At 39.7% G+C, this 19,640-nt stretch overlaps 2 protein-coding genes across 2 annotated transcripts in view; both read left to right on the plus strand.

Annotated features, from left to right (window-relative positions):
• The first annotated feature begins 343 nt into the window (after positions 1-343).
• Positions 344-12,754, plus strand: LOC110461269 (leucine-rich repeat extensin-like protein 1). Its single transcript, XM_021514684.1, has 4 exons — positions 344-521; positions 7,365-7,515; positions 9,165-9,268; positions 9,777-12,754. Exons 1-4 carry the CDS (start codon positions 461-463, stop codon positions 10,970-10,972), a joined length of 1,512 nt encoding a protein of 503 aa, XP_021370359.1. The 5' UTR covers positions 344-460; the 3' UTR covers positions 10,973-12,754.
• A 4,336-nt stretch (positions 12,755-17,090) lies between these two features.
• LOC110461266 overlaps positions 17,091-19,640 on the plus strand; it is a 15,470-nt gene continuing 12,920 nt past the window's right edge. The window contains exon 1 of the mRNA XM_021514681.1: positions 17,091-17,163. Within this exon, the coding sequence (XP_021370356.1) occupies positions 17,121-17,163 (43 nt within the window). The 5' untranslated portion in view covers positions 17,091-17,120. The remainder of the gene's footprint in view (positions 17,164-19,640) is intronic.

Consider the following 19,640-nt stretch of genomic DNA (forward strand, 5'->3'; position numbering starts at 1 on the left):
AAAATGTTCCGACATACACTCATAACTTCAAATGTACATCCATTTGCATAAACAACGTTTCCTATATACAGGGGTTTAATTGCCTTAAATGGATACATATATTTTCTTCGTCTATACATATTTTGTGTCTTCGTTCTTCACTGAATTGTAGATCTGTGATATAGACGATTATTCAGTTTAGAAATTAAACGTAAACATAACATCAGAACAATGAGGGGAAATTGTAACCGGGGTAATTAAAGTTCAGTTACAACACAATTGAGATACATACAAAAGAATATATATGGTCGGTAGGCCAGGGTGTACACCCCAGGGCACTCGAGCGTGACGTGAGTGGGTTAGGCCGGCAAACCTGTTCTAACATTTGTGACGTGAGGCGTGACGTCCCTACACTGGAGGAGGGTGTGATAAGCTAAGCTGATCGGGTGGACGTGAGGATACGCTGGTCTTCCGGAAACACATGACCACTATGCCGGACAGGGGAGGGGCTACCCTCGCCCTTATTCTCGTACTCGCTGCAGGTAAGACTAATTAATTATATCTAAATACGTATGCAAGTCATATAACGTTAAACCACTGATGGTTAAAACGTAAACAAATCTTTTACTTCTTAAGTGTTTTGCTGTGGTTATGAAGATTGTCGTTTGTATATCAAAAATGACTGTGCAAATACATACTCACACCTTATACCAGAATTTTAAGGACGGTTTATGTTTTCTGAGATGTGTTAATTCGTGTGTCGTTTACGGCCGCGGCTCGTCATTAAAAATGTCTGTCACTTGATCCTTAAGGATGATATATACCTAATCTCAGACGATACAGCCGTGTCACTGTAACCGTCCGTATAAATATACCTCAACTATACGGTAGTGGTTTGATACTCCATTTGACTATTGCAACGTCTCCAACTATTTATATACTGATATTGTACGTTCTATATATATACGTGTATTCCATCAAACAGTACCCGGGTAGATACCCGTTCTGTGTGACCTAGTTGACTATAACATTATATTACACTGTGTTAGCACAGATGCATTGTTAATATGGCAACGTGTATGATGGTGTGACATTCCTTAACGCTTAACCGCCTACTGTCACTAAAGAGACCTTTTATTAACATTGAGACTTGATCTGTGGAAAAAACATCTGTTACAGGTTTTCGAACTTATCTCCTAACTGGGGACAACATTCCAATCCAAACCCTATTTTTACCCATTTATTGTAAATCATTTTGTTATCTTCCAACTATGTGATTTGTGTTCTGTGTAACTGTACTTCAAACGATCTGTTTATTGGCGAACAATCCGAAAAATGATATTACCCTTCCCTTACTCCTGACCACCCTCCTCTCTCTTTCCACTGGCCACCCAGTCTCCTCCACATTCTTCCTTTCCAACCCACCAGCACAGCCCTTCGTCCCCCTCCCCTTTCCACCGCCCACCCAGTCTCCTCCATATTCTTCCCTCCAACCCACCACCACAGCCCTTTCCCCATCCCCCTTTCCACCGCCCACCCAGTCTCCTCCACATTCTTCCCTCCAACCCACCATCACAGCCCTTCGTCCCCATCCCCCTTTCCACCGCTCACCAAGTCCCCTTCCTTTTTCCTACCAACCCACCCCACAGCCCCTAACTTCCCGCTCCGATCCATGTCCCCCGCCACTTCTCCACGTCATCCCGGGGATCACCCCGTTATCTTCATATCAACACCCAATCCCCCATTCCACACACTTATAACACCATATGTTCTATACCAACCCAGGGTTCCATACCACCAAACACAACCCGTTGTTAAAACTATTTAAAACGTATTTTATAAATAGTAAGAAAAACATGAACTAAACACTGGATTATGTACATGTGTACGACAGAATCCTACTACCCAACAACAGTTTAGTGAGTCGTAAAGCGAGAGACACACCGAGAAAGGATTTACTCGGCAAAGACCTTCCCCGACCGATTGTGTAATTAGAGCTGTTTGTGGCTAATCTGGGCCCTATAGCTCAATACGACAGTCGACACCCCTACACGTTTGACATACCACACCCCGACTTTCAATGGAAAACCGTAGCACTACCACACGGAGTATTGTCCTGTCCAATAGGTGTTGTAATTACGAATTACGTTGAAGCTTTCGTTGTTGTGCCCAGCAATGTGAACGGTCTGCTGACCGAGTCTGGTAAGCTTAACCCTATCATTAGTGAACATAGTATTTTTTTCGAACAAACGCCTTAACTCAAGTCCTCTATACGATATACGGTAGATTGTATAGACTCTGATTTCGGTCGGATTAAAAGAGGTCGATCGGTTTATAGTAAATGTGACAAGTGGACAAATTATCACCGCATATTTTACCCTAACAATGAATTCTAAACAATGCTAAAGATTATACGAGAACAATGACAACGTAACAATTGATAATTATGTCATTAGAATAATATCTGACGTCACACGTCGCTAACCTGTACAGGAAACATGCACGGTATGCGTTTTGATATAGACTTTCCTGTTCCTTTTGTTTTTGAACCAGACAAATGCCATGATGGTTGCGTACACTGAACATGACAATTCGTAGATCCAGCAGTGAGAGTATTAGTGCTCACGTTAATTATTGGGTATGGCAGGGTGGAAACACAAATTTCATTTAATTAGATTTTGATTTCATTCATGAGTAGGTCATCTTTATACTGATTTCTAATGTGACATATTGAACCAGAAAGTCAACATATTTGAACTCGCTCGGACATAGCGGAGAGCATGATTGGTCTATTTCGTAGCTACAGTTCCATCACTGACTAATATATTAAACTCCCAAATGAAACTCTTGCCAAGAAAGTATTTTTGGTACGTTTATATTCCTATCTTTATAAGGATACTCCTCGTCAAAAAGGTTGCATACCGGACGGTTATGAAATACTGAAAACGTACGACCTAATGGACTTTACTCTCACCACGGAATTAGATTAGATGCTATCTAAGTCCGTGCTCTCACATTATGTGACTACTCGAACCTACTTTCCCTCCAAACAAGCATGGGCATTGTGTATAAATCACGCCATCAGAAGGGTAGAAACTAGACTGTAGCGTGAAAGAATGAATAACGACCTGGCAGTTTGACCGTATCCACATATTTATGCCCCCTACCAGAAACTACGGCAAACTTTGTAGCATGTGTCCAATTTGTGTCAAAATTGATTACTTACGCCCCGCAAACCGAACAACAAAATTGTAATACATTCACCATTACGTAACTCAGTGTGACGTCACCCATTCCACAACAGACATTTTCACGACGGAAGTACTAGATATGTGTGGCCAGAGAGGTATATGTGTAATATATACGTCTCTGATGTGGCATAGAATCCTTCCTGACTATGGACAATATAACAGAAGAAGAATTCGTACAACTTTTATTTGGACGTTAACACCCGGATATAGAGGACGACAAACTGTTTCGGATGCGTCACATAATTACCTATCAACAGACGACAGGATGGGAAACGTACATCGTAAGGCGATCGCGTACGTACGCGATGAATCTTTAACCAAAACAAGTGCTAAATATCATTTTTTTTCCTATCCGTATTTATTGCATTTATTTGTTTCTCTTTCAAAGGGAATTAAAGAATGAATGAATGAACGAAAAAGTGGCATACAACAATTGATAGTACGACATATAACCGTCAGACGATTACACGGTATTACACATGTGTATACTCCACCCTAAACCAGGCAGACATGTTCACTTACACAGCCACGCCTACCGCCTTCTGCGGTAAAGAATGAAAAGTCATGGCCTCGATGTTACTTGTCATGCATGGGTTAACACATACCATAGTTTTCCTTCTTTTCAGCCAGTGTTTTCTATTTCCCTTGTTGACAAGTACCCTAATTATCCACCTATTTTATACTATCCATAAGCAAATTAAGCTGGAGCGACGCTGGGTGGATTATTTTTACGATTTTAAGAGACTCAACGACACAAATCCTAAATACATACCATAACCCATTATAATCTATACGTATCGTTTACTCGCTGTGTAATATCTACTGATTTTTACGGTTTACGTCGGACCCACCACTTCAGCATTTGAAAAAATAAAATTATACAAAACCTAACATCGTTAGGTCTAATTTCACTATCTTGTAAGCTGATTTAGAAATAATAATGACGACATATCATCATTATTATGGCCAAGGTCCACGAAGTTCTCTGGGCATATGACCGAAGTGCTCGAAACTGTTGAATCCTGTTGTCAGGTCCCGGAAACAAAGAGACCTTGCAATTTCAAAACTATAGAAATGAGTGTAAGACACGGATGCCCCGCCTCCCTTTTTGGCCGTACATCTACAACTTTCTGGGCTCACCTACATGCTATGTTACACACGCTGTAAATTGGCGTGTGTGCTATTTTTAGCGTGTCAAAATTCACATTTTAGTTAATTATAATAATCGGGCATCACAATATTCTCCCACAAACGAATAGTTATATCACTGATGCGATTTCAAGCATAATTCCGACAGAATTTTAGATCTATGGCTATATAGTCTCTACTAAAAAGCTTGTCATGTGAGTGAGAATCTGCTCCGTGTCGAGATTAATGTTCATTTTATCTCCTGAGATATATGACGATATAATATGACATGGAAACGAATGGTAGATATTTTTATCTCACTACCAGGAATACGTGATTAAGCTTGTCATACGCTTTAGTTTTTTCCCTTTCCACCGTTCATTCTTCAAAGTTATCTCTAAACAAAGGCAAAGATGATCGGGTGGCATAGTGGATGGCGCCCCTGCTTTTCACCACGGCGGCCGGGGTTCGACTCCCTGATTGGACGTGCAAAGGCATAGGGCCACTTGCCCTACCACGTGGGTTTTCTCCGGGTACTCCGATTTCCTCCCCCATAATAACCACCCGCGCGCTAACATCTGGGCCAACAAGAGTGATTAATAAAAGTTGTAAAACTTTATTTCAGTGTGTTTCTAGGATCTCGTGACTGTAGGACAGATGTGGAGAGTCGGCTCATAACTATAGAACAGATATACAGAGACGGCTCGTAACTATAGAACAGCTATGGAGAGTCGGCTCGTAACTGTAGAACAGATATAGAGAGTCGGCTCGTAACTGTAGGACAGATATGGAGAGTCGGCTCGTAACTGTAGGACAGATATAGAGAGTCGGCTCGTAACTGTAGGACCGATATAGAGAGTCTGCTCGTAACTGTAGGACAGATATACAGAGTCGGTTCGTAACTGTAGGACAGATATAGAGAGTCGGCTCGTGACTGTAGGACCGATATAGAGAGTCGGCTCGTGACTGTAGGACCGATATAGAGAGTCGGCTCGTAACTGTAGGACCGATATAGAGAGTCGGCTCGTAACTGTAGGACAGATAAACAGAGTCGGCTCGTGACTGTAGGACCGATATAGAGAGTCGGCTCGTAACTGTAGGACATATATACAGAGTCGGCTCGTGACTGTAGGACCGATATACAGAGTCGGCTCGTAACTGTAGGACCGATATAGAGACTCGGCTCGTAACTGTAGGACAGATATACAGAGTCGGTTCGTAACTGTAGGACATATATAGAGAGTCGGCTCGTGACTGTAGGACAGATATACAGAGTCGGCTCGTGACTGTAGGACAGATATACAGAGTCGGCTCGTAACTGTGAGACAGATATACAGAGTCGGCTCGTGACTGTAGGACAGATATACAGAGTCGGCTCGTAACTGGAGGACAGATATAGAGAGTCGGCTCGTAACTGTAGGACAGATATGGAGAGTCGGCTCGGAACTGTAGGACAGATATACAGAGTCGGCTCGTAACTGTGAGACAGATATACAGAGTCGGCTCGTGACTGTAGGACCGATATACAGAGTCGGCTCGTAACTGTAGGACCGATATAGAGAGTCTGCTCGTAACTGTAGGACCGATATAGAGAGTCGGCTCGTAACTGTAGGACAGATAAACAGAGTCGGCTCGTGACTGTAGGACCGATATAGAGAGTCGGCTCGTAACTGTAGGACATATATACAGAGTCGGCTCGTGACTGTAGGACCGATATACAGAGTCGGCTCGTAACTGTAGGACAGATATACTGAGTCGGCTCGTAACTGTAGGACAGATATACAGAGTCGGTTCGTAACTGTAGGACATATATAGAGAGTCGGCTCGTGACTGTAGGACAGATATACAGAGTCGGCTCGTAACTGTAGGACCGATATAGAGAGTCTGCTCGTAACTGTAGGACCGATATAGAGAGTCGGCTCGTAACTGTAGGACATATATACAGAGTCGGCTCGTGACTGTAGGACCGATATACAGAGTCGGCTCGTAACTGTAGGACCGATATAGAGAGTCGTCTCGTAACTGTAGGACAGATATACAGAGTCGGCTCGTAACTGGAGGACAGATATAGAGAGTCGGCTCGTGACTGTAGGACAGATATAGAGAGTCGGCTCGTGACTGTAGGACCGATATAGAGAGTCGGCTCGTAACTGTAGGACCGATATAGAGAGTCGGCTCGGAACTGTAGGACCGATATAGAGAGTCGGCTCGTAACTGTAGGACAGATATACAGAGTCGGCTCGAAACTGTAGGACAGATATACAGAGTCGGCTCGTAACTGTGAGACAGATATACAGAGTCGGCTCGTGACTGTAGGACAGATATACAGTGTTGGCTCGTGACTGTAGGACACATAAAGAGAGTCGGTTGGTAACTGAAGGACAGATATAGAGAGTCGGCTCGTATCTGTAGGACAGATATGGAGAGTCGGCTCATAACTATAGAACAGATATGGAGAGTCGGCTCGTAACTGTAGGACAGATATACAGAGTCGGCTCGTAACTGTAGGACAGATATACAGAGTCGGCTCGTGACTGTAGGACACATAAAGAGAGTCGGTTGGTTACTGTAGGACAGATACAGAGAGTCGGTTGGTAACTGTAGGACATATATAGAGAGTCGGAGGAAATGAGTGTCTGGTTAATACCCCCGTTAGGGTTGAGGTCAAAACCGATGGCGAAAGCTTCTGTAGAGAAAATAGAGGTTTTGTCTTGTAGTTGGAATGAAGGTCAAAAAGTGAGCAGAATAGCATACTTTTGCAAAGTTGACACCATCAGTATCAAACTGTGAATGAGATGGGAAATACAGTTTGAAGCGTAATTTTTCTCCCTATATATGTATTCCTTGTCAAAAAATAAAAATATCAACCTGCATATGTACCTACATTTTGGAAAGCCTAAAATGCAAACATGAAAAATCATTCTGCCAAAGTATTGACTGGAATGTAGGAAATTTGTAACTTTTGATACGTTGTAAGTACATCTATGCATCGTCTGTCTGTTCCAGTTGGGGTGCAAGCCGACGTCGAGTGTGGGACTGTGACGTACCTGACCTATACCTCCGCAAATGTTCCAATATCGACAACCGCTCCCAGAGTCTGCTATGGCGAGTATATCTGCTGCGGGGATTCCCCCAACGAGTACTGCTGTAACAGTTTGTAAGTACATGTATTTATCAAACTTATTCACTTTGAGATTGACAGATGACATGTATGAGATATGTGCGGCCTATTTAAAATCTTGGGGTATAACCCATACAGAGATTGTCGCGAGTAGGTTAAACCCGAAACAAACAAACAAAAAAAGCAAATGTTCTAACATATAGTTTTTAATTCACCTACCATTTATTAGCTCACCTGGTCTACCGCAGCGTCCGTCGTCCGTTCGTCCGTCAATTTTTCCTTTAAAACGCTACTAGTCATGAACGACTTAGCTGATTTTGACCAAATTTGGTCAGAAGCATCCTTGTGGGAAGGGGAACAAATTTTGTATAAATGGTGGGTCTGGCCCCCTGGGAGCTGAGGGGCGGGGCCCAATAGGGGAAATATAGCAAATTCTTTAAAATCAATCTACTTCTGTAGGAATGAAAGGATTTGTTCCATATTTGTTCTGAAGTATTCTTGGGAGAAGGGAAACCAATTGTATATAGACGGTGGGTCTGGCCCCCCTGGGGGCTTAGGGGCGTGACCAAATAGGGGAAATATAGCAAATTCTTTAAAATCCTTCTTCTTCTGTAGGAATGAAAGGATTTGTTCCATATTTGTTCTGAAGCATCCTTGGGTGAAGGGGAACCAATTTTGTATAAACCGGGGGTCTGGCCCCCAGGGGCCTGAGAGGCGGGGCGCAATAGGGGAAACATAGCAAATTATTCTTTAAAATCCTTCTTCTTCTGTAGGAATGAAAGGATTTGGTCCATATTTGGTGTGGAACATCCTTGGGTAAAGGGGAACCAATTTTATTTAAACGGTGGGTGTGGCCCCCTGGGACTTGAGGGACGGGGCCCAATAGGGGAAATATAGGTAAAACCTTTATAATCCTTCTTCTACCATAGGGAGTAAGGGATATTATCCTAATTTAGTCTGGAGCATCCTTAGGCAAAAGGGACTCAATTTCGTATAATCAGCGAGTGTGACCCCCCTGGCGGCAGAAGGGAGGGGCCCAATAGGGGAAACATAGTAAATTCTTCGAAATCCTTCTTCGGTAGGAATGACAGGCTTTTGTCCAAATTGGTATGAAGCACCCTTGGGTGAAGGGGAAACAATTTTGTATAAACGGTGTGTCTGACCCCCTGGAGACAGAGAGGCGGGGCCCAATATGAGAAATAGAGGCAAAACCTTTAAAATCCTTCTACCATAGAGATTAAGGGATTTTATCCTAATTTAGTCTGGAGCATCAATGGGCCAAGGAGACTCTATTTTGTATAAGCAGTGGATGTGGTCTCCCAGGGGGCAGAAGTGCGGGGCCCAATTCGAGAAATAGAGGTAAAACCTTTAAAATCCTTCTTCGACCATCGGGATTAGGGGATTTTATCCTTATTTAGTCTGGAGCATCCTTGGGTCAAGGGGACTCAATTTTGTATAATTGGTGGGTATGATCCCACTAGGTTGCATAGGGCAGGGGCTCTGTTTGAAGTTTGTTCTCGCTATATCTCAAGTACTGGATGGATCTTTCTGAAATTTCATATGTACTAACAGCAGCTCCTTCATACCAATTATTTTAAACATATTAAGGTGAGCAATACAGGCCGGGCCTCTTGTTTAATTTAGTGATTGCACGCCTAGCATATTTTGCTATTTGTCATCCATAGCTCGCCCGCCGGAATTGCCGCCATTTTAGTTGGCATCCTCTGCCTGATTGGAGCCATTGTTGTCATCGTTCTTCTCGTTTATATCACCTGCTGGCGACGACAAGGTACATACTCCCATGCGTGACCGCTTGCATATAGTGCGGTCGTATTCATATAGATAATTCCCTAATTAATGCAAAAGAGACCAAACAAGGTATTTATTGATTTAAATTTCTGAGATGTCAGGAGTTTCATGGCATTAATTAAATATTCCGGGAAACGTCATCTTTTTTTGCCTATTATTAGACCATTATCAGTTTCGGAGTCGGTAATAAATGTGCTTAATTAGTCAGGAAGATAATATCTAATATGAAATTTTCTCTCAGAAACCAGAGTAGTAATATTGGTTGATAATCAGAACATGAGCATTGGCACTTGGTCATTATGTCATTCATTTCTTTTTCCGATCCGCCTACTGATAACATTAACAGAGTGAATGTCTTTGACAATTCTTAGATACATATCGCTCCATATGTTACCATATCCCTTCCTAACCCAACGTGTTGTTGTACATCAAATGCTTGCCTTGCTATGTTAATTTTGTTTTATCACACATGGTAATATCTGTTTCAGTGATTAAGGAGGAGGTCATTGTTGAAGTGCCTGAACAGGAAATGGAACCGATGCCGCCAAGAATGGAGCCACTACCGGCCATTGAACCGATGATGGAACCACAGCAGACGATGGAGGCGCCACAAAAACAAATGTTGATGCTACCACCGCCTATGTTTATGCCGCCACCAATGCGACAGGAAGTAATACTTCAGCCGCCTCCCCCTCCCCGGGCTATTCAAATTGTCCCAGTGATAAGACCTCCTCCTCCCCCACTTCCTCCAAAGATAGTGTTTATGGAAGTGCCACAGCCTCCTCCACAGCCACGCCAGACTCTTTACGTGGAGGTACCGCCACTACCAAGACCAGAAACTCCACCACCTCCAATTGTTAAGCTTTCCCTGCCTCCAATTCCCAGACCAAAAACGCCACCAGCTCCAGTTATACATGTTGATGCACCAAAGCTTCCTCGGATTCCGACACCTCCAGCGCCAGTTGTATATGTCGAACCACCAGAATTGCCAGAAATCCCAAGGGCTCCTACCCCGATTATCCACGTCCAAGCGCCAAAGTTACCGAGAATACCGACTCCCCCCGCCCCCGTAGTCATGATTGATCCCCCAGCGCCACAACGGCCCAGAACTCCTCCCGCTCCTATCGTTATGATGAATCCCCAACCACCACCACCTTCACCACCCCCTCCCCAAATCGTGTATGTCGACCCCCCCGCACCCCCTCCACAACAAAGAGAAATCGTCTATGTAGATCATCCCCAGCCTCCGCCGGAGCCGCAGCTGGTGTACGTAGACCAGGAGCGACCTAGATTACGGCGGATCCAGGTGGAACCTGAGCCTGCTCGGATGGTCGAAACTGTCCAGATGCCCGAAAATATCTACGCACGTAGCCTTCGTCAATCTGCATTCAGAACGTATGAGGAACCCGCTAGGGCCAGGATCATTGAAATTGATCAAAGCCCAACGGTACAGCGCCGTACACTAGTGAGGGAAGATGACTATGGTTACGGCTCAGCTCGTGCACGCCGTTCCCAGCGTGCAACTGTTGTTCGCGATACCGATTTTCGGCAATCCCACCGAGCGACTGTGAAGGAGAAAGACGAGGGCGAATATGGGGGTGGTGAGGGCTTCGTGTACCGAGGTATTGGGCGGAGTACAAGGCGCGTGGGCGAACCAGAAACAGATGACTACTACTTTAATTAAAGCACTAGCTACAGCGAGGATTACCTGCATGTTTACGTCACTCCGAAATGCAAAGGTATCACTTGAGGAAACCCCTAGCGGTGCAAACTGGTACTAAATTGTAATACAAGTAATCCAGTCTACGTCATATAGGGTAAACGGAGTGTCAGACAATAGACCAGACTGGGAGTGATGTAAAATATTATTGAGGGTAATATTTGAGCCTGTTACTAAGGCTCACGAATAATGGGATTTACTGAGACCTGATTTAAACATTCTTATTAAAAGACTTCCGGTATGTGTTTGGTATTAGCAAGGACGAAGGTAAAACAGAAGGGCTCGCATCCTTGATAAGAAAAGATAATATGCACAATGTCAGGGTTATAGCTTCAGTTTATGCCTACGATGTCATTAACGACACTCGACCAAGTTGTCCCTAGGGGTGCCATGTTTTACATATCTTATGCTAAAATTTGAAGCATCAGTCGGGTAAAATGCACACTGTCATATTTGCACATCTTATGTGTGTCGTAGAAACTAGCTTTCGTAATTGCACCGAATCAGTGTTTCGAGCATGCTCATTCGTATCTCACATGCTGCTATCCACATTCCATTTAATGTGTTTAGATACAGGAACTACTATATGTTATGATAACAATGTTGTGAAGCACCAGAGGGCGTGGTTGACAAAACGTTCATTAGTTTTTTCCCTGTAATGCATTGCAGTCCTCTTCATACATTTGCACACTTCACGGGCTATTTCAAGACCTTTTAATAAGTACATTCACTACATTATATTTAATTTTGAATCTCAGTATAATGATTTTTTTTATCAAAATTCATCAGTTCGTCAGTACTATGATGATTTTTACCAAAATATAACGTCGAATATTTTTTTTCGGAAATATTTTAGTCAGGTGTAACGCGTATATCTAATGTGTATTTTTAGTTTTCCGCCATTTCCTGTCCTCAAATAATCTGACTTGACCAGTACACATTGTTTTGGTGCGAGATCATTTGCAAATAATATTTGACATATTCATACATTTTCTGAAAGGAAACACACTTTTTGTTGTGTTACATTCCACACATGTCTCGCGATGTACTTGCTGTTACCTCGAGATCAAATGGTATAGTCCGTCGGTCGTTTACAGATGTGAATGGAATGAGCGGGAGGGGAGATGCTGATGTTGTACCCGATTTCTGATCTTCAATCGTTTTAGCCTTGTGTAATCCACTGCCTCAAATTATTAACATAACGTCGTCCAATATTTCTGTTTTTGAATGATTTCTTTCAAAAATTTCTTTAAAAGATATTTTTTAACATGAATTTATTTTAAGGCTAATTTTCTTTAATCATTAAGGAGATGATCCGAAATGTCTCTTTCTATTTTCTTTTAAATATTTAGTATTTTATATTGACTGCCGCAATATCTATTATGTTTTTGTCGAGACTTTCGCCTCAACTTAGGTGTAGTAACATGTTTTCATTATCCATTTTATAGAAATCATTTTCGTGTCAACGATATTAATGAAATGTATTCCGAATTATTCCAGTGCTAAATAAATCAGCTGACTTTTTGTGATGACAGCCAACTCTTCGTGGAGAATATTTAACTCACCTACTACTCAATTCCTTTCGAATTCTCTATGGAATATAAAGGAAATGCAATAGTGACGCCTTAAGGAAAGCTAGAACTACAGGCAATACTTAAATATCGTCATTATGTTTCTACATTACCGTGGTTTCGTTGACCTTTGACCTTCACAGGCGGGCCCTCATATAGTCTAACTGTAAATCAATAATACAACGTGTTCTCATGTGAATCTCAGAGGATGTCGGTTATACTAAATATAATCTATTATGTATATGTTATCTAATACGTTATCCTGAAACAGAATCGTTTATATATGTATATTGTTTGTGTTCAAAACATACCTACGATTGCAAATCAAATTTACGATATTTCAAGTAAAATATCAGATATATTTTTAATATTGTGTTTTGTTGTTTATGTTCTATCAAGAAGACAGGTAAATTTGATTTCTAATAAAACCATATAAAAACATATTATTACAACTCATCAAAATAAATATAGCGTGTCGAGTTTCTTCTAGCAAGGGTAATATGCATGCATAGAAATTATGCATTTATCTTCCCTCGACAATAAATCTCGAAAGGTTTTGGTTTTAGCAAACTTAACATACTTTAATCATATGCATTACTCTGACGGTCACGTGGACAGATTATCATTATCAATCTAAAAATAGATCGCTATCAATTAACGTTAAGATGCATGTCCTTCAGAGAGGGACTTGTTCTTCATATAAAAAAGACAATCAAACCGTTCTCATGTTCCATCAGATTATGTGATTAAGCCTAATATTTTGTTCCAGCTATAATTTATTAAACAGTATTTTGTCATTACCGTACAAGCCTTACACCACTTAAAATGTTGATTTTTTTTTGTCACATGATTTAAGAGAGTTCTAAGAACGTCAGTTTGAGCATGAGAACGGTTACATGAATATGGGACCTGAAACTTGTTATTGATACATTTGTCATCAATCGAACAAAGCTTTCCGTGCGAAAACTATTACAGGAATACTTGGATTTCAATTACCGCCTCATAAGTTGTTTACGGCGACTCCGATAAGAAATTTTCACCATTATTAATTTGAACCATTAGTGGTTTACGTGTGATAAATCTTCAGAACTGATTTGTATTTCATGAAAATTTTACAAATGCTTGGAGGACCGAGAACCTGTCCAATGTATTATGAGCCGAATTTAAAAAAATCCGATATGGCCGAAAGTGGTCATCCTGAACTTTGACACTAACACTGCAGTCCAGAATGATGCTATTTTGGCAGCAGATCAATTCGAGTATCATCAAACATTTATATGCTTCTACATCCTAATACAGCTGTCGCGGGGAAATAGGCTGACTGGACACCGGTCATCAGCATAGAGTGGTCTGCTTTAAAGTCACATATATAGAGGATCTAGCACGAGTGTTCATGTTATATTGAATTTATTGAACGAGTATATTAATTTCATATGAAATTAATATACGAGTTCAATAAATTCAATATAACATGAACACGAGTGTTAGATTCTATTTATTATATAATTCGAGAAACCTACCTACATAAGTGGTTTCAATACTAACGTCTCTATATGCAATGACGACGAGAAAGGACGCATCACATATACTAATTTGAGAGCATGTTCCGCTAACAAAAGTAGTCCGCAGAATTTTATCAGAATAATAAATGGCCAACAGTTTTACTTTTAACGATCATTTTAATTGTGATAACAATTGAAATAATAAAAGTTTACAAAATATGACTTCTTTTTTTTCGCTTCGGAAAAAAACTGTTTTTTTTCATCGGTGACGTCATGAACAGTGTAAGAGCGCGCGCACTGTGAAGGTCGTCGGAAACCGAAAACACATGTGTTGGATATTAGGCCTACTGAGAATCACTGTCACTTTCTATAACACGGGCGCGTTTTTTCAGAGGAGGTCCTTGGTAAACATGAACTTGTATGTTTCCTCCTGTGACAGCACCTGAAAAGATACTTTGGAAACCGCCCTGGACCCTGACAACAGAGGAAGTTGACTGGTTACACGCCATTGATTGTTGTGTCAGTGATGTTGTGTTGCATCCGGTCTCAGGTGCTGTTGGATTTCCGTGCAGTATTTTGGAGATTTCTTTGTGTTGATTCGTGTTGATGTGTGAATAATTATTAATAGAAGAAATGTTTCGGTGACCAGAAATTTGCATTATATGGTTAGCGGGGATGTTATTATCGTTCAATTTCTGGACAAGATATTTCCTCGCACTGTGATTTGACAAGTGTTTGTCAGTTTGGATTCCTGCTCCCTTTATGGCACGTTGCATCATGGATTTTAGCTTGTTGATACCAACGGGTTGGCGCTTGAACCAAGTCTCATGACTTCCAGGTGAGCTTTTTGTTGTAGTAGCTATATAAAATGGATCTGATCCTTTACAGTAAGTCGTAGGTCTCATATCTGCATAGCATTTGTAAACATGAACAGGACACCTTTCGGGATTTTCAGTGTTTGCCCACAATTTTGGTTTTACTTTGCGTACATCACGGGTGTTCTCCCCTGTCCTGGTTTTTGTTTGTCTTTCTGTAAACTCTAGATATTCATGTCCGTCAGTGTGGTTTTGTAGTGTAACGTCCCCCCAGCACATATCGCGATGCTCCGCTGATCCCCGTAAACCAAAATGTACTATACTATAGTAGTAGTAGTAGTAGTAGTGCGTAGGAATACGACCTAGTTCCCACGGTGTCGCGCGCTCATTTGCATCTTTATTGCACACGTTCAATATCAATTTTATTGCACCCCTTTATTGCACTGCAGAAGCCTTATATTATATAATAAATAATGTTCCGACACTACGTGTTATACATTTTTTTGTAATTTCGATTATAAAACTCGGTATTATTTTATCAAAGAAAAGGCATTAAGGCATTAATAATGTTTGGTATTGGCTGTGCAGAATAAAAGTTGTAAATTTCTTCCAAGAGTTTTAAACAGTGACCGTAGCCTACAACTGGATGTATCTTTTAAAACTGAATTTGTACTGTATTGGTAAATCAGAGGAAAATGAACAATGCTTCTGAACATTTCATCACGCAGACATCAAATTTAAGATTTCGCTTATTTATTTAACAAGAACATGCCGACCTCCTGCTGCAGATACGGGTGATCTTGAATGGTCCGTTTCATCATTAGGAACATCTGATATGCTTATCAATTCATGGTATCGCTACCGTATAGTTCAGAGGGGAACGGCATAAACGAAGAGCAAATTATATATTTTTTGACGTTATTTCTGTTGTTAAAACGTTCCTGATCGATTTGTTTCATCAGTTCCAATAATGCCCCACAATAAATCTATACTGAGCTGGTGTTGTGGTATCTGTTGTTTACGTAGGGTGCTGCTCTTCGTTGTGTTTTTTTTTTTCTATTTGTTTAATTTGGTTTGTGTTGTGTGGATCCCAAATGGAAAAGCAGTATTCAAGTTTTGGTCTGACTAGTGCTTTGTATGCGTGCTCTTTTATATGTGGTGAGTTTATTTTTTAGTTGCGTTTTAGAAAACCCAGGGACCTATTGGCATTGGCTGTGATGTTGTTAATATGTTTTGTCCCATCGTAGGTTATTTTGTAATGTTAAGCCTAAGTATTTGCTGGATTCTACTTGGTGTAACGTGTAAATCATCATCTTTCTTAATTTCTTTGTTCATTTGTTTGTAAAACTACATGTACATGCTTTTGAATCGCAAGACTTCAAGCTAGTTTATAATAAAATGATAAGTCTTAAAAGCATCTAATATTTTGATTAAAAATCTCAACTACTCAAATATGAAATTAAGTTGGTAAATTGGCCAACATATCCATATCTCCACATTTACAGACATAATTTCTAACTCTAAATTAAATATTTAATACAAGTTTTGCGTGGGTTTTTTTTGAAAATTATTAACTGCATATATCATTATAACTTGCTAAATACCATGCTTAATCATCTCTTTGGAACTTGCTTGTTCATATTTAACGAAGGAAAATGCATTCGATATTTTTTTTCTCTGTGGTACATATTATTCTGTTTTACACTGCTAATGAACTGAAAACTGTTTCAAATCAGATGTGCACAATGTTGAACCAAAAGTTAAAAAAAACCCAAAAAAACTCGAGTCCCAGATATATTTACATGTTTACGCTTTATACAAAAGCCAAATACAGTTGAATTAAACATGATTTTATCGATATGAACATTGCATACATGCTGACAATTTTGTAGTAGCCTTTTTGTGTTACCTGCAGTTGTTACCACAGCACAAACACACAGGTAGCTCGTTGTGTTGAAGTTAATTGTAGTCTTTAATGTTTCATTCAGAAAAAAATATCACAGTAACTCTTTTCAGTCAGTATATAACCCCTATATTTTGGCTGCACCGGGTAACTTGATAGAGCAGTCGGCGTATTTATATAAAATACTCCTGTCATTTCTGCACACCTAACTGCCAGGGATTTTGCAAGTACCCGCTCAACCGTAGGCAGCTTTGACAATGAGCTATATGTAAAAGTTTAAAAAAAAAGAAAGAAAAAAAGCAAGGGCATCTACGATTCAAGATGGCGACACTGGGTATGCTGTTGGTACTCCTGTCCACTACAGGTAAGATTTACTAACAGTTCTATATCTTATGTCAGGTGATTGGACCACCATATTGTTTATTACTTGATGGACAACAGATGACGTCATAGATGGTCTCGTATCAGGCTTGTATGTACCCGTTATTGTAATTAAACTGTAGTCGTTTAAAATATGACACATATGTGTGAAATTGTTACATAAAGCCATGATTACTGTATAGTCGTGTGTCGTTATACAGGTGCGCCCATGACTTTTTATACATGTTTACATGTGTGTCCTGCAGCATCCTTAAGTATTCCTTTACAGCAGCTGTTCGACCACTACTTTAATGTCAGTTTATATATATATATCACAATTCCGTATGTGGTTTGTTTTTGATCGGCGATACGCCTCGGTACACTTACCGACTACCAACCCTGTAATAAACCAGACGTATTTTCTTTAAACTTCTACACACAGGTATCTGCCTCTTATGCAAATTGGAGATATAATATGCACATATTTTATTGAAAATTACGAAACTGCTCAAAATAACTTATCTGGGGTAAGTTTGTTTCCACTGCTCATTCTAAAGAATATTTTCCCTTTACGATGGTGTATGTATTGCATGTATTCATTTATCATTTATCATTTCAAATTTATGATGCTGGGAACGATCTTATCCGAGATATGTAATTTTTAGTAGATTTAGTTTTTTGGGTGTCATATTTATTTTAAACATGCATCTTCCTTTTTTTATTTGAGACAGATTATTATGTAAACATTACTATCAATGTGTTGTACGGATATAATTTTAAGTCTTACGTTTTACGTTTAGAGAAACTAATTCATTGCACATATGGAAATATTGCCACGTACATTCCCTTGGGTCATCAATCTTACAACTTTTAAAAGATAATTTGGAAATAGATCTATCCAGACAGCCTGAAAATGTGTTATTCGGCTATACCTTGGAAAAGAATGAAAATGAATTCAATTCTTTATTAATAGTTATAAGATATTTTATAAACAGGTGTAAAATAAAGGGATCTATTCCTACGTTAAATTAATTTAAGACCTACATACGTTTCTATAGATCAATAGAGGTTTTAGGACTTTACAATTATACTGCTAAAAATCAAAATCAAAACAGGGTTAAAGGATAATGGAAATTTGTGGATTTATTATTGAATGATTGGTACTAAATATGTGTTAAAGTTTCTTTTTCTTGAAGTTTGTGTTTAAAATTAAGTACAAACTATATACACTACTGCAAGCATACTNGTTTTATGTCTACATAACTATCAGTGTGTTGTAAGGTTATGGTTTTACGTCTACATAACTATCAGTGTGTTGTAAGGTTATGGTTTTGCGTCTACATAACTATCAGTGTGTTGTAAGGTTATGGTGNTTAATTAGTATTAAATGAAAGATTTTAATAGTAGTTTGAGAGCTATAAAAATTTAGTGGTTTTGAATTGTCAGGACTATTAAAAGGCTGAAAACAAGTGCATTAAATATTGGTTATTAATAANGTAAGGTTATGGTTTTACGTCCACTAATTACTGTCAGTCTGTCGTACATACTTATGACACCCTACACCATCAATATTGTGGATACGGCTGTTCAGTGTAGTACTTTATATACCGTTCTATATATGTCACTGTGTAAACGATACAAGTGTTAGGTGATAGAATCCCGTATCTAACTGACAAAAAAAAAAGATTTTTACAATAGTTAGAAATCCTATAATTTGTCAAAACAGATCAATTTTGATATTCTATTTAAGGAATGATTTGAAAATGCACATGTTTGGAAGCGTTCTCATTTGCAATGCCGTTTTTTTTAAACATTATATACATTTAGTGTACACAAATCTACTCTGTAAGTTATGGTACCGACGGCCAAGTAGAACATGTATTATTTGTAGGATTGACAGTTATTTATTAATTACATGCTATTGAATCTACGACATTATACATATGGTATCTTTCAGGAGTAGCCATGACATCCGATTGCTATTCCTCTTCCAACGAGTACAGTTACAAGTACCACAGACTGGTGTACAAGACTGAGTCGTTCTACTGTAATGATGGATGTTGTGGAGTGTACCTTGGCTACCAATACTGCTGTCCTGACGAGTACGTATTAGTACACATCCGGGACCTGTAATAGAAATACGATATGATGTATAAATCAACCATGGACCTACTATAGTGTAGGAGGAACGGTACACTTAATTCATGGCTATATTGGAATGACATCTTTCACATTGTCAATATAAGACCTATATGGATCCATTAAGTAATATTAAAAACTGATATTGTTACATAGATCATTTTTGTTCCCAGGATTCCAGAATGGTATTTCGTCGTGTCATTTTATTTAGGTTTTCATTCGATTTCTAAACATCCAGACTTCTTTTTATTGTGTGTACAAAATCATTTTGCATATAANATTATTAATGGCAATTAGTACATTATTAATGGCAATTAAAGGTACACAATTAATTGACTTAAA

This window comes from Mizuhopecten yessoensis, unplaced genomic scaffold, assembly GCF_002113885.1.
Source record: "Mizuhopecten yessoensis strain PY_sf001 unplaced genomic scaffold, ASM211388v2 scaffold10593, whole genome shotgun sequence".
Taxonomy (NCBI): Eukaryota; Metazoa; Mollusca; class Bivalvia; order Pectinida; family Pectinidae; genus Mizuhopecten; species Mizuhopecten yessoensis.